We start from the raw sequence: 26294 nt of genomic DNA, 5'->3' as shown, positions 1-26294 counted from the left end.
ATTTGACTCATCTCTTGGAGCGGTTGAGCCGCAGCCAAGGAGCAGTGAGCTGCAGCGTGCGCCGCGCTCGGGAATCATTTGATTAGTAGATTTGACCCCCAATCCAACCCTTTGATGCAGAGTGTCAAGCAGGGAGGCATTGGGTCCAATTTTTACAGTCTTTGGTATGACCCGGCCGGGGATCGAACCCCCGACCTCCCAGTTTCAGGGCGGACACTCTAACCACAAGGCCACTGAGCCAGAAATGGCTGATCTACGAGTTCATAATGAGTTTCGTTGTATCATGTGAGCTCATAGATCAGCTACTCTCTGCGAGCGGCGCAGTGGTAGATGAATTATAAATTACAAATCTCATTTGCAAAAATCTGTTTTGATGTGTCTTTCTTGCTTTTCAGACTTGATGAATCCAATCTGGATCCGGATTTGGGCTGCCAGTCTGACCATAGCCATAGGATTTGGGCTGCCAGTCTGACCAAAGCCATAGGGAGGTAGCAAAAGAACATGGCCAAGAATAACTTGAGGGGGATTAAGTTTAAATTATGTGACTATATTAGATGTCTTCATTATCAGTTCACTTCAAGGGAAAAGGCCCGCTCTAGTTTTATATAGTTGCAGGCGTGTGCTGGGTGCAGATTCAAAATGAACATATAGAAAATGAATAAAATCCGCACTTCCAGTAGAGTAAGAGTCTTGTCAAAATTTTCAGTGTCAAAATGTTGACACTGACGAAGGCCTGCGCGCCGAAACGCGTTTGTCTGTCTGGTATGACTGCTGCTGCGGAGCACTATCATCATTAAACAAAGACTCTTACTCGACTGGAAGTGCGGATTTTATTCATTTTCTATATGTCTTCATTATCCACATGGGAAATGTGTTTTGCTCAGGTCAATGTGATCTATGATTCTTCAGTGGAAGTTGATGTAAACTTGATATTAAGGCTCTAATCTCAAGGCTACTTTTTAAACTGTTATTTTTCTATTTCTATTCTATTTATACTACAGTTGCTTGAATCAATTTCCAATAGTCAGTTCGAGGCACTCAAATTAATTCTACATTTGTAAAGTTTAGATGGAATCCATTAGTTTCATGTTTCATTAAATGATGATGGAGTTGTCAGGGTTAGTTAATGGTTAATGAGGGGATGTGGATGAGCTAGCAGGACTATTCCAGTGGAATAGGTAGCAGTTCATCTTACTTTGGCAATGCTTGGGTGGAGGTCTCTAACTTCAAGGCCCAGTATCTGCGCTTGCATTAATATTCAGTCAAACAATCATGCATTATGTGGGCTTCCATTACATTATTATGTACAGTATAATGTCACATTACACACACATCGAAACCTTGTACTGCATCTTCATATTTCTACTATTTATGTTCTATTATTTTGTCAATTAACCCATTTTGACCTGAGATCAGATTCTAAACATGTCTTCTACATCCTGACAGTCGTTCTTCGATTTTTCAAAAATAGCAGACCTACAAGCTCGACCTACAAGCTCGTACGAGCTTGTAGATCTGCTATTTTTCAATAGCTAAAGCATAACATGATGCTAACACCAAAAGGGGTTCCCGCCCAAAATGGGTTAATACTACTAGATGAATGTAGAATCGCTATTTTCATTATTTTAGGAACAAATCCAGTAATGTAACCGAGTGACAGTGGCAGAATCCATTATAAACAATTTGTAATAATGAGGAAAAAATAAAACTATCATTTATTTATTACAAAACAGAATATAACATATTGTGTATGTGTATTTACCTGGTCAATCTTCATAGCTGTCGTGTTGGAATCTGTGGGGAGGTTGGACTTCTCCAAGTAGAAAGCCCTTTGGGGCAGAAAAGGCAGTTGTATTTACAGTCTTTTTACAACTACTTGGCTCGGCTGAGAGAATCTGTCTCCTCTGAGTCACCGTGTGTGAGAGCTGAGTCATGTAGTGTGTATCGGAGAGTACACAGCGCATTTCTGCTACATCAAGGCCCTTTTAGCTAATTAACTCGCTAATCCATCATTAGCATAGGAGCTGACTGCGACTTTCTCTTAGCTTCAAGTATTGCTTTTTAAGGTTTTTCAATGCGCGAGCCACTTCTCTTTAACCTAATTAAAAGCGGTTGCATGAAACAACAACAAAACTTGAATCATTGTTGTCTACTAGTATACAGGGCCCAATAACGCGGCGGCTTCCATCTGGATCTCGTCAATTGCATTAGTCATCTATGATGTCAGTACTATGATATCATTCATCCATGATGTCATTCACCCTCCCACCCATGTCTATGTGTAGAGGGGTTCACCTCCGGGCCCACCCATGTCTATGTGTAGAGGGGTTCACCTCCTCCGAGCCCACCCATGTCTATGTGTAGAGGGGTTCACCTCCTCCGAGCCCACCCATGTCTATGTGTAGAGGGGTTCACCTCCTCCGAGCCCACCCATGTCTATGTGTAGAGGGGTTCACCTCCGAGCCCACCCATGTCTATGTGTAGAGGGGTTCACCTCCGGGCCCACCCATGTCTATGTGTAGAGGGGTTCACCTCCTCCGAGCCCACCCATGTCTATGTGTAGAGGGGTTCACCTCTGAGCCCACCCATGTCTATGTGTAGAGGGGTTCACCTCCGGGCCCACCCATGTCTATGTGTAGAGGGGTTCACCTCTGAGCCCACCCATGTCTATGTGTAGAGGGGTTCACCTCCGGGCCCACCCATGTCTATGTGTAGAGGGGTTCACCTCCTCCGAGCCCACCCATGTCTATGTGTAGAGGGGTTCACCTCCTCCGAGCCCACCCATGTCTATGTGTAGAGGGGTTCACCTCCGGGCCCACCCATGTCTATGTGTAGAGGGGTTCACCTCCTCCGAGCCCACCCATGTCTATGTGTAGAGGGGTTCACCTCTGAGCCCACCCATGTCTATGTGTAGAGGGGTTCACCTCCGGGCCCACCCATGTCTATGTGTAGAGGGGTTCACCTCTGAGCCCACCCATGTCTATGTGTAGAGGGGTTCACCTCCGGGCCCACCCATGTCTATGTGTAGAGGGGTTCACCTCCTCCGAGCCCACCCATGTCTATGTGTAGAGGGGTTCACCTCCGAGCCCACCCATGTCTATGTGTAGAGGGGTTCACCTCCGACAGGCCCACCCATGTCTATGTGTAGAGGGGTTCACCTCCTCCGAGCCCACCCATGTCTATGTGTAGAGGGGTTCACCTCCGAGCCCACCCATGTCTATGTGTAGAGGGGTTCACCTCCGAGCCCACCCATGTCTATGTGTAGAGGGGTTCACCCCCGAGCCCACCCATGTCTATGTGTAGAGGGGTTCACCTCCGAGCCCACCCATGTCTATGTGTAGAGGGGTTCACCTCCGAGGCCCACCCATGTCTATGTGTAGAGGGGTTCACCTCCGAGCCCACCCATGTCTATGTGTAGAGGGGTTCACCTCCGAGCCCACCCATGTCTATGTGTAGAGGGGTTCACCTCCGACGGGCCCACCCATGTCTATGTGTAGAGGGGTTCACCTCCGAGCCCACCCATGTCTATGTGTAGAGGGGTTCACCTCCGAGCCCACCCATGTCTATGTGTAGAGGGGTTCACCTCCGGGCCCACCCATGTCTATGTGTAGAGGGGTTCACCTCCTCCGAGGCCCACCCATGTCTATGTGTAGAGGGGTTCACCTCCGGGCCCACCCATGTCTATGTGTAGAGGGGTTCACCTCCGAGCCCACCCATGTCTATGTGTAGAGGGGTTCACCTCCGAGCCCACCCATGTCTATGTGTAGAGGGGTTCACCTCCGAGCCCACCCATGTCTATAGAGGGGGTTCACCTCCGAGCCCACCCATGTCTATAGAGGGGTTCACCTCCGAGCCCACCCATGTCTATGTGTAGAGGGGTTCACCTCCGGGCCCACCCATGTCCATGTGTAGAGGGGTTCACCTCCGGGCCCACCCATGTCTATGTGTAGAGGGGTTCACCTCCGGGCCCACCCATGTCTATGTGTAGAGGGGTTCACCTCCTCCGAGCCCACCCATGTCTATGTGTAGAGGGGTTCACCTCCGGGCCCACCCATGTCTATGTGTAGAGGGGTTCACCTCCGGGCCCACCCATGTCTATGTGTAGAGGGGTTCACCTCCGGGCCCACCCATGTCTATGTGTAGAGGGGTTCACCTCCGAGCCCACCCATGTCTATGTGTAGAGGGATTCACCTCCGACGGGCCCACCCATGTCTATGTGTAGAGGGGTTCACCTCCGAGCCCACCCATGTCTATGTGTAGAGGTCTAGGGGTTCACCTCCGAGCCCACCCATGTCTATGTGTAGAGGGGTTCACCTCCGAGGCCCACCCATGTCTATGTGTAGAGGGGTTCACCTCCGAGCCCACCCATGTCTATGTGTAGAGGGGTTCACCTCCGAGGCCCACCCATGTCCATGTGTAGAGGGGTTCACCTCCGAGCCCACCCATGTCTATGTGTAGAGGGGTTCAATTTTACAATTTACAATTTAGGCATTTAGCAGACGCTCTTAATCCAGAGCGATTTACATTAGGCAAGAACAAAAGTATGGGAATACATCACATATATAAAATGCATTTATCAAGAAACATGCGTAAGCTAAGAACGTAACTAGAACATATCTATATAATGACACTATACATATTAACTATACATATATACTATACTATGCTATACATATGTACTATGATGTGCTATGACTACATACAATGCAATTATTGTGCTGTCTACATGACATGCTATAAGTCTGTTTCAAATGCTATCTAAGTCTAAAAAGTGCTATCTAAGGGGGTAGGATAAGTGCTATGGGCCATGATGGAGTCTGAAAAGGTGGGTCTTCAGACTACGGCGGAAGATTGGGAGTGATGCTGCAGTTCTGATTGCAACGGGGATTGCATTCCACAGTTTTGGGGCCAGAAGGGAGAAGAGTTTGGGACGTGTGGAGCGTTGTCCCGGCGTTTTTAGTGAGGGTACTTCCAGCTTTCCTGCGTTGGCTGATCTGAGTGCGCGGGAGGGTTTGTAGGGTTCAATCATGCTTCACCCCCGAGCCCACCCATGTCTATGTGTAGAGGGGTTCACCTCCGAGCCCACCCATGTCTATGTGTAGAGGGGTTCACCTCCGAGCCCACCCATGTCTATGTGTAGAGGGGTTCACCTCCGAGCCCACCCATGTCTATGTGTAGAGGGGTTCACCTCCGGGCCCACCCATGTCTATGTGTAGAGGGGTTCACCTCCGAGCCCACCCATGTCTATGTGTAGAGGGGTTCACCTCCTCCGAGCCCACCCATGTCTATGTGTAGAGGGGTTCACCTCCGGGCCCACCCATGTCTATGTGTAGAGGGGTTCACTTCCGGGCCCACCCATGTCTATGTGTAGAGGGGTTCACCTCCCCGAGCCCACCCATGTCTATGTGTAGAGGGGTTCACCTCCGAGCCCACCCATGTCTATGTGTAGAGGGGTTCACCTCCGAGCCCACCCATGTCTATGTGTAGAGGGGTTCACCTCCGGGCCCACCCATGTCTATGTGTAGAGGGGTTCACCTCCGAGCCCACCCATGTCTATGTGTAGAGGGGTTCACCTCCTCCGAGCCCACCCATGTCTATGTGTAGAGGGGTTCACCTCCGGGCCCACCCATGTCTATGTGTAGAGGGGTTCACCTCCGGGCCCACCCATGTCTATGTGTAGAGGGGTTCACCTCCTCCGAGCCCACCCATGTCTATGTGTAGAGGGGTTCACCTCCTCCGAGCCCACCCATGTCTATGTGTAGAGGGGTTCACCTCCTCCGAGCCCACCCATGTCTATGTGTAGAGGGGTTCACCTCCTCCGAGCCCACCCATGTCTATGTGTAGAGGGGTTCACCTCCTCCGAGCCCACCCATGTCTATGTGTAGAGGGGTTCACCTCCTCCGGGCCCACCCATGTCTATGTGTAGAGGGGTCCACCTCCTCCGAGCCCACCCATGTCTATGTGTCCCTGAGCAAGACAGTAGACCCCTAAACTAAAAGTGTCACCATGGCCATCTGAGCATCCATCAGTTGGGTGAAGCTATGAGTTCAGTATTATGCTCATGAGATACATTTATTTTGTTTCATTGAAAAAAAAAAGAAAAAAGATATTGCTTGCATACATGTATGCAAGCACCTGGCCGGGGACCCCCTGAACTGTTTTGGCAATGTCTCGGGACCCCCGCCCCGTCCCCTCCCGACCCCCAATATAAATTGACTGCAACAATAACCTTAATAATAGAGACAATACACCATAAATAAATACTGAAACCAGATATACATTAGGGAAGGTGTATGCAAAGTGTACTATGTAAACTCTTCCTTTCCATTTTCCAGCCATTCAGTTGCATTTTTATTTTTTTTAATGTAATTTGGGGACCCCCCACAATAATTTGGCGACCCTCCGAGGGGTCGCGACCCACGGGTTGAGAACCCCTGGGCTACAGTACATGATACAGTGCAGTGATGTGTATTTTACCTGAGTCTACGGTAATAGGCTTTGACTCTCTCTAGTGAGACAGCGTTGGTACGCTGCTGGAACTCCTCCATGTCAATGTAGTTCTGCTGGGTCACGCCTTCCGCACGCTCCAGACCTGAGAGACATTTATGTACATGTTTAGTTTAAGAGAGTCTGGCACATGCTAATGCCTCACGGAAAGACCTAACGCTGTCGCTAACAACACAACAAGGGGCGGCAGTGGCTCAGGAGATAGAGCAGCCGCTTGGAAACCGGAAGGTTCCCAGTTCGATCTCGGCCTCCCACAGAGTTACTGTCGAAGTAGCCTGGGTTCCACCTATGCTTTCTATGGCATAGGCAGCTCCCGGCAGGATCCGCCGGGAGAATCTAGACACAGCTGTGCGACATGAGACTAATTACTTAGAGCGACAGAGAGAGAGGAGTGTGTGTGTGTGTGTGTGTGCCTGTGTGCGTCAATTTAACAAAGGTGCAGACGATCAGAAATCAGCAGAGAGTGATCGACGTTTGCGCTACTCTATGCCGAATTGAAGTGGACTCGGACCCAGACTTTTTTTTTTCTCCCTGGAAATAAAAACGTCTGGGTTTCCGAGGCTACTGTCGAAGTGTCCTTGAGCAAGACACTGAACCCCTAATTGCTCCCGAGTCCCGGTGAGCATCTTGGTGCCTTGCATGGTTTCCTCTGCCATTGTTGTGTGAGTGAATGTAATGTACAATCATTGTCTACAATGCATTCTTAGTTCTAATATCAGTGCTTTTCAGCAAGCAGCACTGTTGCATAACGGTTTATAAATTAAGCTTGATGCTTCATTTATACTTTATCAGATAACAAAATCGATTTTCAACTGGAAACCATTAGTAAGTTATAGTAACACACACCACAAATGCACACTCCATACTGCTCCCAAACTGCAGTCCATGCAAAGCGCCAGTAGGTGGCACTACATATCTATTTATCCTATTTTCTATAACTCCTTATATCCATTTTTGTTGCACCACCACTCACTGAAGCACCTACAGTGTCTGTCTGTATGGACTAAACTAGTGTTCCCATAGCAGCTGGTCCACCTACAGTGTCTGTCTGTATGGACTAAACTAGTGTTCCCATAGCAGCTGGTCCACCTACAGTGTCTGTCTGTATGGACTAAACTAGTGTTCCCATAGCAGCTGGTCCACCTACAGCTGGTCCACCTACAGTGTCTGTCTGTATGGATAAAACTAGTGTTCCCATAGCAGCTGGTCCACCTACAGTGTCTGTCTGTATGGACTAAACTAGTGTTCCCATAGCAGCTGGTCCACCTACAGTGTCTGTCTGTATGGACTAAACTAGTGTTCCCATAGCAGCTGGTCCACCTACAGTGTCTGTCTGTATGGACTAAACTAGTGTTCCCATAGCAGCTGGTCCACCTACAGTGTCTGTCTGTATGGACTAAACTAGTGTTCCCACAGCAGCTGGTCCACCTACAGTGTCTGTCTGTATGGACTAAACTAGTGTTCCCATAGCAGCTGGTCCACCTACAGTGTCTGTCTGTATGGACTAAACTAGTGTTCCCATAGCAGCTGGTCCACCTACAGTGTCTGTCTGTATGGACTAAACTAGTGTTCCCACAGCAGCTGGTCCACCTACAGTGTCTGCCTGTATGGACTAAACTAGTGTTCCCATAGCAGCTGGTCCACCTACAGCTGGTCCACCTACAGTGTCTGTCTGTATGGATAAAACTAGTGTTCCCACAGCAGCTGGTCCAATATGAAAGATTCATGGTTTGCCATCAGTTAGGAATGATGCATGCTATCTATCATCCAGTCATACCTGGCTGAACACAAAGGAAAACAACCAGGAGATGCAGGTCAAAGATGAGTCGAAATAAAAACAAAGTCTTCTGAAAGAATATATATTCAAAGATGTGTGCCGCATTTTCAAAAATAGCAGACCTACAAGCTCGTAGCGCGCCACTCGGTGGCGCGCTATGAGCTTGTAGATCTGCTATTTTCTAATAGCTAAAGTATAACATAATGCTTAGTTAAAACACCAAAAGGGGTTCCCGCCCAGAATGGGTTAAGAGGCTTCAATAGAGCTCAATTAACCTATTTCAACCGGCTCATAGTGGCTTTCCAAAAAAAAAAGAATCCAGTACACTTTTGTAATTTTGGACAATAAAGGTCATCTGTCATCTCTTTTGTACATACATACTGTATAGTGTTTGTTGATGATATGTATTATTGTATTCATTTTGTATGCTATGTGATGAATTGAAAAAGTTTCGGTCTATTCAACCTTCATCAGGACAGATGAAGGTCGAATAGACCGAAACGTTGAATAAAGAGCAACATTTTTGGCAGGTTTTCTGACAGTGTGACCCTTCTTTGTTTTTCAAAGATAACCTTTTTAAGTATGCTTTATTGCCCTACGCACCTGTCACTAGCCTTCTGAGGTGTGCATCGGCCTTTTGCTAAAAAATGTGATGAATTGAAAACATAGCACCACAATGGAAACGAGTCCCAGGGACTTTTTTGTGTTATCCTTTTAGCTTTAAACTGTGCCACGTGCCGTTTACAGTCCTGACTGATAAAGTATTCAATCAGTGAATCAATGAGCGAGGCTCACTCACCCCTGAATGAATCAATGAGCGAGGCTCACTCACCCCTGAATGAATCAATGAGCGAGGCTCACTCACCCCTGAATGAATCAATGAGCGAGGCTCACTCACCCCTGAATGAATCAATGAGCGAGGCTCACTCACCCCTGAATGAATCAATGAGCGAGGCTCACTCACCCCTGAATGAATCAATGAGCGAGGCTCACTCACCCCTGAATGAATCAATGAGCGAGGCTCACTCACCCCTGAATGAATCAATGAGCGAGGCTCACTCACCCCTGAATGAATCAATGAGCGAGGCTCACTCACCCCTGAATGAATCAATGAGCGAGGCTCACTCACCCCTGAATGAATCAATGAGCGAGGCTCACTCACCCCTGAATGAATCAATGAGCGAGGCTCACTCACCCCTGCTGAAGAACCAATGAATCAACGAGCGAGGCTCACTCACCCCTGAATGAATCAATGAGCGAGGCTCACTCACCCCTGCTGAAGAACCAATGAATCAACGAGCGAGGCTCACTACTCACCCCTGCTGAAGAGCACGGTGTGCAGCTTGAGGCTGCCTCCGTTCTGCAGGCGACTGGGCAGCTCACTGAAGTGACAGCTGTCCATGTGCATGGTGACCTGCAGGGCCTGTCTGCTGCCCTCCACCTGGTAGCACACGGGTGTGTCTACAGACACACACACACACACACACACAGAGTTACATGGTGACCTGCAGGGCCTGTCTGCTGCCCTCCACCTGGTAGCACACGGGTGTGTCTACAGACACACACACACACACACACAGAGTTACATGGTGACCTGCAGGGCCTGTCTGCTGCCCTCCACCTGGTAGCACACGGGTGTGTCTACAGACACACACACACACACACACACAGAGTTACATGGTGACCTGCAGGGCCTGTCTGCTGCCCTCCACCTGGTAGCACACGGGAGTGTCTACAGACACACACACACACACACACAGAGTTACATGCAGGGCCTGTCTGCTGCCCTCCACCTGGTAGCACACGGGTGTGTCTACACACACACACACACACACACACACACACACACACACACACACACACACACACACACACACACACACACACACACACACACACACACACACACACACACACACACACACACACACACACACACACACACACACACACACACACACACACACACAGAGACAGAGAGACACACACACACACACACACACACAGTTACATGGTGACCTGCAGGGCCTGTCTGCTGCCCTCCACCTGGTAGCACACGGGGGTGTCTGACACACACACCGAGACACACACACACACATTTCGATTTATTTATTTGAATCCACAAATTACAACCGTACAAATATAACGGGGTTGACAGTTCATGTTCACATGGCACCTCCTCCTCCACACAGACAAACTGCCCATAACAGCCGAAACAGAACAGTATTTGGCAAGTTGTTTGACTTTGCTTTTTGTCATGCCAGCTATTCTTAGGCCACTCATGGTCAGTTTATGCACATGGCCCAGGCTTCCGAATCTCTCTCACACACACACACTCACACACACAGTCACACACAGTCACACACAGTCACACACACACACACACACACACACACACACACACACACACACACACACACACACACACACACACACACACACACACACACACACACACACACCTTTGTTATCGAGTATGATTCAATAGGTCATTATGATTTTGCACAGAAGTGTATATTTGTATGTCTTTAAATGTTTTGATGAATTTAAAATGTAAACTTATGTAAACAAGTCTTAGTGCTTTTTCTGGTTTTATCCTCTTAGCAGATTTTGTATTTACCTGTACTTTCCGTGAACTGTACCCATTCTGCAAACTGTTAATACAACTTTCAATCAGTCAATCAATACCTTGACCTGCATTATAACTTTTTATTCCTTAACTTCAATTACCTATTATATTTTGTAGTATACCGTCTATGTTGGACATTACGTGACACCAGTCGGGTGGAGTCTGGTGGCAGTTTAATCCATTTTGACCTGAGATTAGATTCTAAAAATGTCTTCTACATCCTGACAGTTTTCTGAAAAAGCTATGTTTCTATGTCAGTCGTTCTTCGATTTTTCAAAAATAGCAGACCTACAAGCTCGTAGCGCGCCACTCGGTGGCGCACTATGAGCTTGTAGATCTGCTATTTTTCAATAGCTAAAGCATAACATAATGCTAACACCAAAAAGGGGTTCCCGCCCAAAATGGGTTAAAGTCCCAGATTAATTTCCTTCCCGCCTGCCCCACTAGTTCAGAGATGAGTTGACAAAGGGACCGTCATCACCCAGATAACTGGGGCTAATGAGGGCGTCAACCATGATTGAATGAAGAAGAAAGTGGAATGTCCGCACACGAACATGTCAACCATGATGACATTGCCTCAGACAAGAGTCAGAGGAAACAAAACAGTCAGAGTAGAATGCCACTGAAGACTTCTACTAGCAGACTTCTACTAGCAGACTTCTACTAGCAGACTTCTACTAGCAGACTTCTACTAGCAGACTTCTACTAGCAGACTTCTACTGAAGACTTCTACTAGCAGACTTCTACTAGCAGACTTCTACTAGCAGACTTCTACTAGCAGACTTCTACTAGCAGACTTCTACTAGCAGACTTCTACTAGCAGACTTCTACTAGCAGACTTCTACTAGCAGACTTCTACTGAAGACTTCTACTAGCAGACTTCTACTAGCAGACTTCTACTAGCAGACTTCTACTAGCAGACTTCTACTAGCAGACTTCTACTAGCAGACTTCTACTAGCAGACTTCTACTAGCAGGGGCACCACTGAAGACTTCTACTAGCAGGGGCACCACTGAAGACTTCTACTAGCAGGGGCACCACTGAAGACTTCTACTAGCAGGGGCACCACTGAAGACTTCTACTAGCAGGGGCACCACTGAAGACTTCTACTAGCAGGGGCACCACTGAAGACTTCTACTAGCAGGGGCACCACTGAGTCAGAATTCTACTAGCAGGGGCACCACTGAGTCAGATCTAGAGTACAAGTAAGACGCGCGAACGCGGGAAGCGAACGCAGCTCGTAAATTGCAATAACAACAATTGGACTAAATTACGTACTTTTTTAAGTTCTCTTTTCTTTTTTTTTTAAGTATTTTTTTTTAAGATTTTTTTTAAGTTATGTTTTTTTAAGTTACGTTTTAAGTTTTTTTTAAAGTTTTTTCTTTTTAAGTTAAGTTTTTTTTAAGTTAATTCAAGTTGTGTGTGTGTGTTTTGTGTGTGATACAGCTGCGCCCTCTGGTGGCGGGCGGGTGGTGTTACAGCGTGACACACAGACAGACAGACAGACAGACAGACAGACAGACAGACAGACAGACAGACAGACAGACAGACAGACAGACAGACAGACAGACAGACAGACAGACAGACAGACACAGACAGACAGACAGACAGACAGACAGACATGTTCTGCTAGGTCTCATAGTTAGTGCTCAGTGCGTTCGCAATGAAAGATCATTTGTTGCACACATGCCATGACTGGTAAAAAAAAAATTAAGAGGAAAAAAAGTGAAAGTGAATGTGTACCTATGAATTCAAGTGGTGGTGGATATTATTCTTGTTCTTGCTTGCCTGAGGGAGTGCACAGTATTGTATTGTACTAGTATGAGTATGTGTGTCTATATTTGCCTGCTAGTGTTTATGTGACTACTGTACATGTGTGGTGGTGTGTGCTCTGCTGCTAGTGTCAATAGACTCAATACCCACTTCTGTTGACTGACATTCACTAAGCTGGCAAAGAGCAAACCCTTCTCCACAGCTTTGTGGCCTTGCAAAGGAGGAAGTGCATCTTGTGAATTTGCTTTAAAGAACAAATCAATGCTGCTGGCTATTTGGAAGTTGCTGAAAGAAATAATAAGGATTGAGGATTCCGTGGTCCTTTATCCCATTCTCGGCGGGAACCCCTTTTGGTGTTAGCATTAAGTTATGCTTTAGCTATTGAAAAAAAAAAAATAGCAGATCTACAAGCTCATAGGGCGCCACCGAGTGGCGCGCTACGAGCTTGTAGGTCTGCTATTTTTGAAAAATCGAAGAACGACTGACATAGAAACATAGCTTTTTCAGAAAACTGTCAGGATGTAGAAGACATTTTTAGAATCTGATCTCAGGTCAAAATGGGTTATATCAGCTGGTTCGGCCCTGTTTTAGCCAAGGTCAAAGACGGAAATAGCCAGGTGACGAGGCCCTCGTACCCTTTGTCATGTAAACTAGGTACAGTAGGAAGCCAAGGGCAACGAGTCGTACAGGATGATTTATGGAGCCTGTATATTAACGTTGCTTATTGTGTCCATTTGAAAACATGGAAAATCCAATTTATAAAACGACCGATAGAACTTCAACACCTACAGTAGCATGCGTCACATAATCAAACTGTTATTTAACCCATTCTGACCTGAGATCAGATTCTATAAATGTCTTCTACATCCTGACAGTTTTCTGAAAAAGCTATGTTTCTATGTCAGTGGTTCTTCGATTTTTCAAAAATAGCAGACCTACAAGCTCGTAGCGCGCCACTCGCTTGTAGATCTGCTATTTTTCAATAGCCAAAAGGGGTTCCCGCCCAAAATGGGTTAATGCTGAATTGCCAGCATTGGCTTACAGCACATATTTTCAATGTGGTGGCTACAGACTGTACTACTGTATATTATCAGTGTCGGGCAGAAACCTTGCTTGTCAAATACCATTACATTCCAGGATATGATAGAAAAACAGAACATACGTTCCAATTTAGTTTCTCTTTTTGAATAGTTTTCATTGGTTAAATGTTTATAAAACAGAGTTAACCACTCATTGTGAGCTTGAAGATGCTATTTAGATGCTATTCTTTGTGGAATTCTTGTATGACAAAGCAGGGCTTTTCGTTTACAAAAAAAACAAAACAAGTTTGAAGGGACTCTAACAATGTTAATGAGTTACTTTAGGAACTTACTTGCGACTAGATATTCATTCACTAGTGGTCTGAAGAACACTGAGATTTTATCCAGATCCAACAGAGCTGCTTTAGTGTCCTCCAGCATGGTCCTTTCTTCCTTCTGAGAGGAGAGGAGAGGGGAGGGGAGGGGAGAGGAGAGGAGAGGAGAGGAGAGGAGAGGGAGAGGGAGAGGGAGAGGGAGAGGGAGAGGGAGAGGGAGAGGGAGAGGAGAGGAGAGGAGAGGAGAGGAGAGGAGAGGAGAGGAGAGGAGAGGAGGTGTTAATTTAACCCATTAAGACCCGAGTCCGATTCCAAAAATGTCTTCTAAATCTAACAGTTGTCTGAAAAACATATACTAAACTGTCTCTGTCAGTGGTTCTCAAACCTTTCCATGTCAAGATGTCAAAATGATATGCGTTTGGCCTCCATCTCAACATATTTTGTTCCAGGGACCCCCAGAAGCGAACATTTTAGTTAAATGATCATTGACTGTAAGCGTATCTTCTTTTAACCATATGAACCATCCATATTCTGGTCAGGTTAACAAGTAACAAGTGTTATAAGCAGGTTTCTTTCTAATGCATTATGCTGCATTCACATGGGATCAGGCAAGCGGTAGACAGCAAACCGGAAGTCATTTTAGTGGACGGGAGCAGGACGGTAAACAGAACAGGCCGGCAGCCAGAACCGGCGACGGTAACGGTACTAACGGCAGATGGCATCAATGTTCAAATATTTAATCTTTTTACTGTTCCGTGCCGTCCAGCAGGTTTTGCCGTTTGCCGTCTACCGCCTACTTGCCTGTCTGATAGATTCCATGTGAATGCAGCATTATACAGACACGGGCTTCTTAGAAAGTGTCATGCCTAATTTATGCTCCATAAATCCGTCACAGACCGAAAATATTTTCGCTCTGCAACACCGTCGTGGGACGAATTATTAATCAGGCTGTAGCCAGATGTGTGTCCAGATGTGTGTCTCTCACCACGTGCAGCGACAGCGTGGTCTGGAAGTGCAGCAGGACGCCGATGACGGAGATCTGCTCCAGCCACTTGCGGCTGGTCTCCTTGCCGTCCTCCTGGTACTCGCCGGCGTTGTTGAAGCGCCCGCGCAGCGCCGTCAGCAGCTGCTCGGCCAGCGTGCACAGGGCGCCCGTCGCCGCCTGGCAGAAGATCACATCCCGCCGCAACTGGAGAGACGTGTCTGTGTGTGTGTGTGTGCGGGGGGGGGATGGGGTGGGTGACATGGAGAGAGAGACGGAGAGATGGACAGGGGATGAGGGACGGAGGAGAAAACGGAAAGGAAGAAGGGTTTGAAAGAGGGATGGGGTGTGGCTCGTGTACGGCTAAACCTGCTACTATCAATTATTTTCTTAGAGATTATTATTTTTGGATTAATTGAATCAAGTGTGTTTTAAGTGTGTCCACAAATCAACATGAAATTAAATTTTTAAATTGAGCATAAATCAATTGTCTGATTAACAATTTAAGCTCCATCTTACATACACACACACATATATCTACAGTATCCCATGTCATTATCATCATGCAACAGTCAAATGACAGACTGTAAATCAGGCTCCTCATTTCTCATCTCGCCTGCATCCGATTGTTAGCCTGTCTATCAGTCTACTCCTCATCACTGGAGTGTAATCTCATGATAAACCCTGTACATCTAACTCTAACTACCACCGTATCGTCGCAGTCGGGCGGAAACTTTGTACAGTACCATTTTGTAATGTACGTCTATGTCTTGTCTGTTTCTTGAACGGTGACGTCATGGACGCAAAGCAAATTTCAGTGTAAACTGACAATAAAGTTGTATCGTATGTTACTGTACTGCATAACGCATTGCAATGCATTGTGAGCTTGTAGATCTGCTATTTTAAGTAGGCCTTAGTAGGGCATTCATTTACGAAAAAAAACATAAAGATTGAAGTATGGAGATACAAGATTATACCCAATAAATGGTAAATGGTGCATTTATATACAGTAGCGCCTTTATCCAAGGTGCTTTACATAGATTGTGCATTACATTCACCCATTCACACACACATTCACACACCGATGGCGGCGGAAACCATGCAAGGTACCAACCAGCACATCAGGAGCAATTAGGGGTTCAGTCAGTGTCTTGCACAAGGACACTTCGACACTAACTCTGGGGGAGCCCGGGTTCGAACTGGCAACCTTGCGGTTACCATCCGGAAACTCTACCCCTGAGCCACCGCCGCCCCCAACGGCAACGACATGCTCCTCTGCCCAATGGCAACGACATGCTCCTCTGCCCAATGGCAACGACATGCTCCTCTGCCCAATGGCAACGACATGCTCCTCTGCCCAATGGCAACGACATGCTCCTCTGCCCAATGGCAACGACATGCTCCTCTGCACAATGGCAACGACATGCTCCTCTGCCCAATGGTAACGACATGCTCCTCTGCCCAATGGCAACGACATGCTCCTCTGCACAATGGCAACGACATGCTCCTCTGCACAATGGCAACGACATGCTCCTCTGCCCAATGGCAACGGCATGCTCCTCTGCCCAATGGCAACGGCATGCTCCTCTGCCCAATGGCAACGACATGCTCCTCTGCACATGTTGAAGTGTTTCCTGCACGGTTCCTTGTTTCGTACGCAGTAAAAGCCTAAGTGGTGATTAACTCTGACAGTATAAAACGCAAGTTATGTATATAACTATGGTTCTATGAATACCGGATGACCGCCAGAGGGCGGTGATTTCATCACCTGGATATACATCGCGCGCACGCGCAGAGGTCGAATATTAATACCAACACTGTCACTCGTGACCCCCTGTGGGCGTGAGCCACCGATATAGGTGCCCAGTTCACAGGGTTCATCCTCATGAAATCTTTTCGTCGGGATTCCGAGTGACAATGAACTCTGGCGGTCATCCGGTATTCATAGAACCATAGTTATATACATAACTTGCGTTCTATTTCATACCTACTGACCGCCAGAGGGCGGTGATTTCATCACCTGGATGACTCATACCAACATGGTCACGAGGAATCTGCGCTTACCGAGGTCGGTTTGCAGATCTAATGGACAGCCAAACAGCCGTCACCACAGGGTGAGGGAGAGTCAGGTTGGCTGACTCTTGGCAAAAGCCCAAAACAGATGGAGCCCATTTGGCTGCACTGCAGCACAGATGTCCACCCCCTGGTCTGGCATGTCAAAATGCCTCTGGGGAGGCCTTGAGGCCTACTGAAGAAATCTACCTCAACGCAACAATCAAAGAATCTCTAAGTGTTGCGTTAGTCTCTGTTGAATCAAGGCACAGCCCTTCCTGTGCCCTTTGTCACAGACAAAAACAGCCATCACAGCTATGCCGTGCCACAGAGCCCGGACAGGGCACAATAGGCAGGTACTAGAACGCTCCATGCCTGGCTGTGGAGCAAACTAAAAATGATAGGCTAGCCAACGTGAAAGGCAGAAAGTCCTTGAAGACATAAGAGGGATTGGCGAATGGTAAACCCAGACCCATCGGCATCCCAGTCTCAGGCACCGGGCAGGGCCTGAAGACAACCTACTCACTTCCGTAGGGTCGCAGTGAGGGCAAATGGTACTAGCAGATAGCCATTTGAGAACGGCCCGATCCAAGGGCTGGGGACAAAGTCCATCCAAACCTGGTAGAGTGGTACCTCGTACCAGATGGTAGGGGGCGATTGCTCGCCCCGTCAGCGTGGCTGATGGCATACCCACAATAAAGTGTGACAGGCGCTGTCCAGAGAGAGCGCAACCTTTATTAGAGCCATCATAGCCAATGAAGAGCCGTTCTGACCACCAAGTGCATGTGGTAGGTCTAACATAATAGGCTCTCAGGGCCAGTACTGGGCACAACAGTTCTCAATCACAATTACTCTCCTGGTGGAGAGGTTAAGGCTGCCAATATCACAGGCAGGTATTGAAAACACAGAGCAACGTGGTGGTGCTTTGTCTCAACTAAACCACAGTTTACTTGTGTTGGCGTGCAACGCCCTGGTGCAGGATGCACAAGAATCAAGTAGGGTTCGGACAATAGGCATGATTGTCAGTGGTCAGTTTACGCAGCCGAAGGTGACCCGGGTGAAAATGCACCCTCTCCCTAAACTGACAGGGGATTCTGTCTGTGGGGAGGCCAAAGCACTTCATCGAGAAGCTGCAGTAGAGGATTCGGCTGCAGTGGTAACCAAAAACGAACCTCAAGTCACGTATAGCCCGCCCAATATGAAAAACAAATTGAGGCGGAAACATGGAAACTCATACTTCCTGACCGGTATGGTGGCACCATACTACTGTGCGACTGCCTCTGCCTATCCTGTGAAGGATACACGACACCAAAAGTTGCAGTGTAGAGAAGACTTACAAGAAGTCGCCTGGCCAGGGGTGGGCCAGAGTGTCCTGCCCTAACGGTCAGCGCCGGAAGGGAGAACTACAGTTGGCCACGCGCCAAGCGCTCAAGGCCAAAGATCCTGCTCTGCCGTACATATGCCCAGTGATACGAAACATCATCGGATCCAAGAGGCTTAAATGGGAAGCATGTCCGCCGCCTGGACTGTATACCCAACAAGAGCATTGCTATGAAACCAGCAAGATGAGGCAAGACCTCCTGCAGAGACTGACTGGATCGAGCGACCCCTTAGTGGGTCGGAAGATAGACTGTTGACATATCATGTTACGAACAAAGTCTAAACATCCCAAGGGCCAAGTCCACTGCACACTGGCCCAGTACATCACAGACACTGGCTGGAGATGGTAGGCAGTAGAGCGAAGCACGCTTACATGCCTGTACATAACTGAACCAGTAACCCAACTGTATCCACGGTGGTAGGCAGAATTCTGGGGTTCGAGGCCCAGAAATTATAGACAGAACATGTAAAAGGGTGCAATGAAAGCAGCCCTAGAGAAGCAACTGTCTACGTCGCTTCGGTGTGCCCAACAACCAGAGGAACTGGCTGGCAGCACTGTACTCGTCCAAGACGAGACAGGTCAGTGGAAGCTGTCCGTCAGCCCCCCATTAAGAGTTTAAGCAAGGCCATGCTTGCAGACCATTCTCAATCTGGCACCGCCTGGAGCACCTCCACTGTGCCCAGCATACATGACCAGAGGCAACTGGTAGGTCTGAGATCGAGGATCAGGCGAAAACCACCACCTTCATCAGTCACATCATGAATCAAGGAGAAACCTTCAGTTGAACCAAACTGCTTGTTCACCGTGCACTATGCTGCAAGGTCTGTTGGGTGGCAGGCCCAAACATCCGGCCTGGAACGACAGGCAGAGTGTTAAGTGTCCCACTGTACTTCCCTGAAAGTGGGGCCTGTTAGAATGCTGAGTCTATAATTGATGTGCAAGCTAGTTCAGCTGTACGGTTGCACATACACAACATGTATCCCCTGCATTTACCCATCTTATTGCTACTAGGAGCAATGAGCAGCCATTCTACAGCGCTCTGGGAGCAATTAGGGGCTCAGACCGGGACACACATGGACACATTGCTGGCCGGATCTGGCATTGAACCCGGGACATCCAGGGGCTCTGGGTCGCCAGGCGGGCTCACTAACCCGCCGTGGCCGCCCCTCTGGGCCACACTAGGCCCCAACATCATCAGGGTAGTTAGTTACCCCGTAAGCTAACGCCTAGAACAAGCATCACCCATAGGTGCCGTGCCTGCGCATCAATGCGCGCAGGCCAGAGGGCCAGGATGAGGTGACCATTAAGGGACCGTCCAACACGTCCCAGTCCAGCTGCCGTGGCATGGATCTAGTTGGCAGACCAGTGACTCTACACTGCGTGCGGCCATGGGCAATAGCCATACTAGCTCGAAGGCTTCATCTAGTGACACCACCAGAGAAGCAATGCTGGCATTAAGTCCAGGGTTAGGGACCCTGTCTCGTTGGTCACCCCCAGAAGGCAATCTAAAGGTCAGTGCTACTCATCACAGACCACGAGTAGCGGCTCTGGAAACAGCAGGAAAAGAGCAGCACCCATGTATCAACCCATTAAGACAGGAACAAGTCTGGGTTGCCGCTGCTATGTAAAGTATATAGCCATATGTATACTCTTCTCAATTCATCAAATCGACATTTGAAATCATTCCGAGACCTAGGTCCGGATTCAGAAGGTGTTTACAGCATCGGCCCTAAATGGGTTAAGACGTTCTTAACCTGAGCAACTTGGTGGCCAAGAGTACCACCTTGAAATTTCCCCTAGTTGAGAGAGCATCATCTCACAACGCTAGCATCCTTGTGGGAGGCAAATCAGCCACAACCACGGCCAACACAGTTGGCATACGTGCCAGCAGTATGCAGCCACAATAACAGCAATATCTTCAAAATGGCCTTGGATCGTCTCGGGATCCCCCAGAATGAAGTTACTAATGCTGCTCTGGAGAGGAAGTCTGCAGCTCTCGGTATGGAGCTGTTTCCAGACTACGGATAAGCGGTTGGAGATGGATGGAAGAATGAACCACAGCCGTAGCCTGTGTCCGGCGCCCAAGTCGAAACCCGACTACAGGCGCAAGTAATGGACCTCCTCTGTGGGACCAGAGAGGACCAGCATGTTGCACTAATCCATGAACGGCAGCAGAGCGAGACACTCTAAATACTACTGGTTATGTAGTTGTAGCGAAAGAGCGAAAATCACTCAAGCTACAGTGTCAAGTAGTGCCATAGTATAGTGGCAAGGCCAAACACTTGGACTGTCATATACAACCATTTTAATACCAAGCATATTGGTAATATCTGGCAGCAGCAGAGCGACGTACACTCAAGCTACGATAGCAAGTAATCACAGTATACTGCACATGTCAAAGCAGTAGTGAGTACCAGGTACACAATGTCGTGGTTATACGAAGATCTAACCCTCAGCAGTTCGCTATGGGACGCGTCCCAACTTGGGCGCGGACAACAGAAGTACTTATAGTACACTCACATTCTATTAAGTATATAAGAGAATGGGCCTCTTTTGCGTCATGACGTAGCACGTGCCCTCTCGACGAGGGCATAAAAGCACGTACTCGCGCATGCCTCGCTTATATCTCTTATAACCATGGTTACTGCGTAACCTTCAGAGAATGGCAGCAGAGCGAAACACTCTCAATGCCAGTGAACCAGTCAGCCACAGCGTTACGCTTATTGATCATCTGTACGCACAGTATGTCATTAATACAATGCAGACATGGCGAAGAGCGGAGACCACTCATGCCTATGTCAGGTACACAATATGATAGTGGCGGGGCGGTACATGCCCTCGGTGCTAGTGAAAATGACCATCAGTACACACAGTATGTCAACAATACTATGTAGATATGGCGAAGAGCGAAGACCACTCAAGCACACAGTATGACAGCAATGGAGCGAAACACACCCCCAGTGTCAGTGATAATGCAGCAAAAGAGCATGATCACTCAAGCTACAGTACTTCTATGTACAGTAGACATGGCGAAGAGCTAAGACCACTCAAGCCCACAGTATGACAGCAATGGAGCGAAACACACCCCCAGTGTCAGTGATAATGCAGCAAAAGCTACAGTATCAAGTACACTACATATGTACCCGCCAATGTATCCTGTTGTCTTGCCCCCAAGACGGATCAGGGCAGTTGCTGCAAAGGCAGCTAATGAGGACTAGTCCAAATAGGAATAAGCATAGCATTATATGCCTATTGATATTGATTATCAGCACATGTTATGTACATGTATAACGCTGAGGAAGGCCATACAGGCCGAAACGCGTAAGCTTGTTCACTCTCGTCAGAGGTAAATACAAATCATGCAAAAGGACATACATGAGTGCTGCATTTTCTTCACCTCAACTTATCAGTACATGTTACTAATACTATGCAGACATAGGGAAGAGCACTCAGCCCATGCCCAGTGGCGTATCTACAATAAGGAGAGGACAGGCGTCCGCCTGTCCAAATCCATTTTCTGCCTGGCCAAGATGTAATTCTTGCCTGCTCAAAATGTAATGCCTGTAAATGCCACTGCCCCTGCCAAGTAGATAGTTTGATAACCACGCAATGGTAAAGCGATAGACGCTTGAACCATTATATTAGTAATTGTACTGCCAAGCACAAACAAGTATTACCCAAACAGCAGCTGAGCGGATCACACTCAAGCTATGAAATACAAGCACTATGCCTATCTCAGATAGCAGTACACACTTAAGTTAAGCTGTGACGTTAAGCACACTGTGACAACATTGTCATATTCCTGCTTGATATAACGAGCAAAACAAACTAGCAAGTCAGCACTGAGCTGCGTTTACAACTTGACATGCATTTGAAAAAGTTTGTTCCTTAACCAGAAATCGTCTGGGGAGGAGCGCTCATTAACGTCACGACCACACAAACCTCCTCTTGGTAGACCTCGTTGCAACCAAGCGCCACATATATGTGGTTGATTGCACGTCTGCGACAGAGCGAAACACACTCTTCTGCAGAAAACACGTGGAGAGGAGTGGTCATTCAACATGACTAGCGTCGCGGCAGTCGCTCTATCGAGGCGAAGCACACCTCTATGAGCCCATAGTTACCGACGCCATAAAACATTGCTGTGTTGCTGTTCATTTTAGCATCGTGCCGCGGCCATTCAACGTGAGTATTGATTAATAGTCAAATAAGCGCCGCCGCGGTCGCTCTGTCGAGGCGAAGCACACCTCTGCGAGCCACACTAACAGCACACAGTCACCACGAAACATTAAATACAAAGTTAGCTTTTAGTTAGTGAACACACAACCGCTAACCCTTAATGCATTAATCGGGAGGATGGACGGCCACTGCCGCCACCGAATTCAACAAATCATACAAGTTGGATTTCAGCGAACAAACACTGTCACCAACCCAATGTAACGCCACACAGCAAAGCGAAAATAACGCAAGGCTGTAGCAGGCACGCCCGCCGGGCAAGTAAAGTAACACGCAACTTACCTGTAGAAAATAAAGTCCAACATAATAGTTGGACCAGGGAGCCCGGCGGAAAATTATCGCCGCCATGAAGCCTCTGGAGGACGCAAGGTAGCTCCAACCGAACGGTTACGAGGCTTATTAGGCATGGCCGGCGTCGAGAGCCCCCCCATACAGCCTTGAAGGGCTAGTAGCAGGAGCTCAATAAAATAAATCGACCTGCGCTCAAAGGCGAAAAGATGAAAGAGGATGAACCCTGTGAACTGGGCACCTATATCGGTGGCTCACGCCCACAGGGGGTCACGAGTGACAGTGTTGGTATTAATATTCGACCTCTGCGCGTGCGCGCGATGTATATCCAGGTGATGAAATCACCGCCCTCTGGCGGTCAGTAGGTATGAAATAGAACCTGACCCGTAAGGGGTTTACTATAAAACCTGACCCGTAAGGGGTTTTACTATAAAACCTGACCCGTAAGGGGTTTTACTATAAAACCTGACCCGTAAGGGGTTTTACTATAAAACCTGACCCGTAAGGGGTTTTACTATAAAACCTGACCCGTAAGGGGTTTACTGTGTGCATGCACACTCAACCACATGAACACTGGAGTGTTAATCAACTAGTGTGCCTATTCCGGGGGCGAACCTTTGACGGAAATAGCCGATCAACAACCTCACAACAAGCTTGTGAGCTTGTAGATCAGCTATTATTTGACAAAGAGAAGATACCTAGTGTAGTATAGAGCCCTGGGGCTGGGGGTCACCGGTTAACTAATTATATCTATAGGGTTTAAGTAGTTAATCAATCATGCCCCTATAGACATAAATCCAGGATGTAGTACTTTTTTCCTCATCCTTTTTTTGAGGGGCACTATCCCCTCCAATGCATGGCATTCCAGAATTAACTCATATGACAGTTAAGTCTATGGACTTTTAATGTTTGTTCAGAGACTAATAAAAAATAACCGGTCGCCAGCCAAGTCTATGGACCTTTCCCTCTCCTCCTCCCCTCTCCACCAGGTGATGTCCCATCAGTGCAATTGTAATTAACAAATAACAATATACAGACTCACGCTCCAGTAAGGCCTGCAACTAACTCGACATCCGGGGAGCCGCTCCCCGGAGTTTATTTTTGTGTCTCCCACTCCGCAGTTCCATGGACCTCCATTACGGACCCCCAGCTGCGGAGCAGGCCTCTTCCCAGAGCACGACCATGGATTGCTACCATATTATATTATACCACTACACTGTATATTATCTTAACATTCTTATACTATACCACGATATATTAGGCAGATGGCCCCGCCCACTCTAGAGTATGGGTCTGCTTGACGTTTCATCAAGCAGAGGGAGCAGGGGGAGTTTTTCGTTACCACTGTCTCAAAATGTCTTGCTCAGCCAGGGTGGGATCTGGGTCTCTGCACTATATGAAAAGTGTCTTGAGATAACTTGCTGTGATTTGACATTTTAATAAAAATTTAATTGAATTGACTCCATGATAGTGAATACGACATTCTAGCAGAGTGACATACACACATCATTCATTCTGACGCATCATTCAGGCAGAGTGACATACAGACACACCACTCAAACAAAGTGGTGTAAAAACATCTGCCAGAGTGACATACAGACACACCACTCAAACAAAGTGACTGACATACAGACAGCATTCAGACTGACGTACCTGTGCACTTGAGCAGAGCCAGCAGAAGTTGGTTCTTTCCATCTGAAGAGGTAGAAACAATGTGTTACTGGTGAACATTATCCCCTACACATAATCCCCTACATTAACCTATTTTAGGCATGTTATTATAGACAGAAATATGCAAGTATTTTGACCAAAAGTGACGAGATATCACAATAGGTGTGTGCATTTTTGAGTGGTGCAACCACTCCAAGGAACAGCAATGTCACTATGGGACTATGTTTAGAGTACCAGTAGGGGAAAAAGTGGCGCTGTTGTGCCAGAAACAGAGAGAGAGATAGTGTTAGAACCAATAGGAACTGAAATTAGAACGATACAAATTGGAACGATACAGAGAACCAATAGAGGGGAGTTGCACCACTCAGTTCACTCGGGTGTGATTTGTTTTCACTAACCGTCCACAAATCTCTGCAAGTTCTCCACCAGAGTCTTGATGGAACTGGGAAGGTTCCAAGGGTCCTCCTGGATGTTCTTGTGGATGATGGAGCGACAACATGCTGTCCAATCCTCATTGTGCCGAAACTCTGTTCACACATATCCCAAACTGCTTTAGCATGCGTTTGTGTTTGTGTGTGCGCGCGTGCGTTCCCATACACCATTATGTACCCAAAGGTATAGTAGAATTTTAGAAACAGATATTGTACCATTTTCCTGGTCCTCTGAAGATAAATGGTTGTTTTATGGTAAAACCAGAGCCATATAGAGTAAGACAGAGTTACGGCAAATTCCGTTCACTTCATGGGGCCAGTCCAATGGTGGCTCTTCTACACAGACTTCTATAGAGGGTATGCGCGTGACATCATCATCAAACCAGGAAGTTATGCGGGAACGCCTACTGAGTGCCAAAAAACTACTTTCTGGCCTTGACAGCCTGTACATCCAAACAGAAAAGTCCAATATGATTGCATTAAACGATGTTAAACGACATTAAACTCACTTTGTCACTCACGTTGCCACTCGATTTGCCACTCGATTTGCCATTCACTTTATGCATGCGCATACCCTCTATTGGCGAACAGGGACAGCGGAAGTTTACGGAATGCATTGGAGTCTATGGGCTCGCGCGAGTACATGAACCATGTGACCGGGCTGTTTTCTGCCCCCTCAATGTCGCAACTCTGTCTATATGCTATGGCTCTGGGTAAAACATAGTGTTACACTTACAATTAGGAAAAGATTCATAGTTGGGGTTAGGGTTGGGAATCTGGGATCAGACATTTAGAGGTTAGGTTTAGCATATAGGGTTGGAGTTATGCCTGATTTAGGCTGTATTTAGCCAGTGTTGTGAACTGAAAATAGCTGATCTACAAAAGATCAGATCTTTTGTGAGTGTGTGTGTGTGTGTGTATATATATATATATATGTGTGTATGTATGTATGTATGTATGTATGTATGTATGTATGTATGTGTGTGTGTGTGTGTGTGTGTATGTATGTATGTATGTGTGTGTGTGTGTGTGTGTGTGTGTGTGTGTGTGTGTGTGTGTGTGTGTGTGTGTGCGCGTGTCACTCCCATGCAAGTCTAATTCAGGCTTTAGGGATAGGGTTAAAAAGGGCACCGAAAGATAGGGTGAAAAATAAATTACATTTACAAAATTGCTGTCCTCTTAGCCTTGCGTTGCGATACTAATATACCACTGC

At 47.4% G+C, this 26294-nt stretch overlaps 1 protein-coding gene across 1 annotated transcript in view; it reads right to left on the bottom strand.

Annotated features, from left to right (window-relative positions):
• The window catches only part of prex1 (phosphatidylinositol-3,4,5-trisphosphate-dependent Rac exchange factor 1), a 178841-nt gene that overhangs the window by 4045 nt on the left and 148502 nt on the right, over nucleotides 1–26294 (bottom strand). The window contains exons 30-36 of the mRNA XM_079492023.1: nucleotides 25049–25177; nucleotides 24633–24674; nucleotides 15026–15243; nucleotides 14059–14161; nucleotides 9602–9745; nucleotides 6478–6592; nucleotides 1763–1829 (exon numbers count right to left, since the gene is read on the bottom strand). Of these exons, the coding sequence (XP_079348149.1) occupies nucleotides 1763–1829; nucleotides 6478–6592; nucleotides 9602–9745; nucleotides 14059–14161; nucleotides 15026–15243; nucleotides 24633–24674; nucleotides 25049–25177 (818 nt within the window). The remainder of the gene's footprint in view (nucleotides 1–1762; nucleotides 1830–6477; nucleotides 6593–9601; nucleotides 9746–14058; nucleotides 14162–15025; nucleotides 15244–24632; nucleotides 24675–25048; nucleotides 25178–26294) is intronic.

The sequence above is a fragment of the Electrona antarctica genome (genome assembly GCF_951216825.1).
Source record: "Electrona antarctica genome assembly, chromosome: 2".
NCBI lineage: Eukaryota > Metazoa > Chordata > Actinopteri > Myctophiformes > Myctophidae > Electrona > Electrona antarctica.
This window is presented reverse-complemented; position numbering and strand designations above follow the sequence as displayed.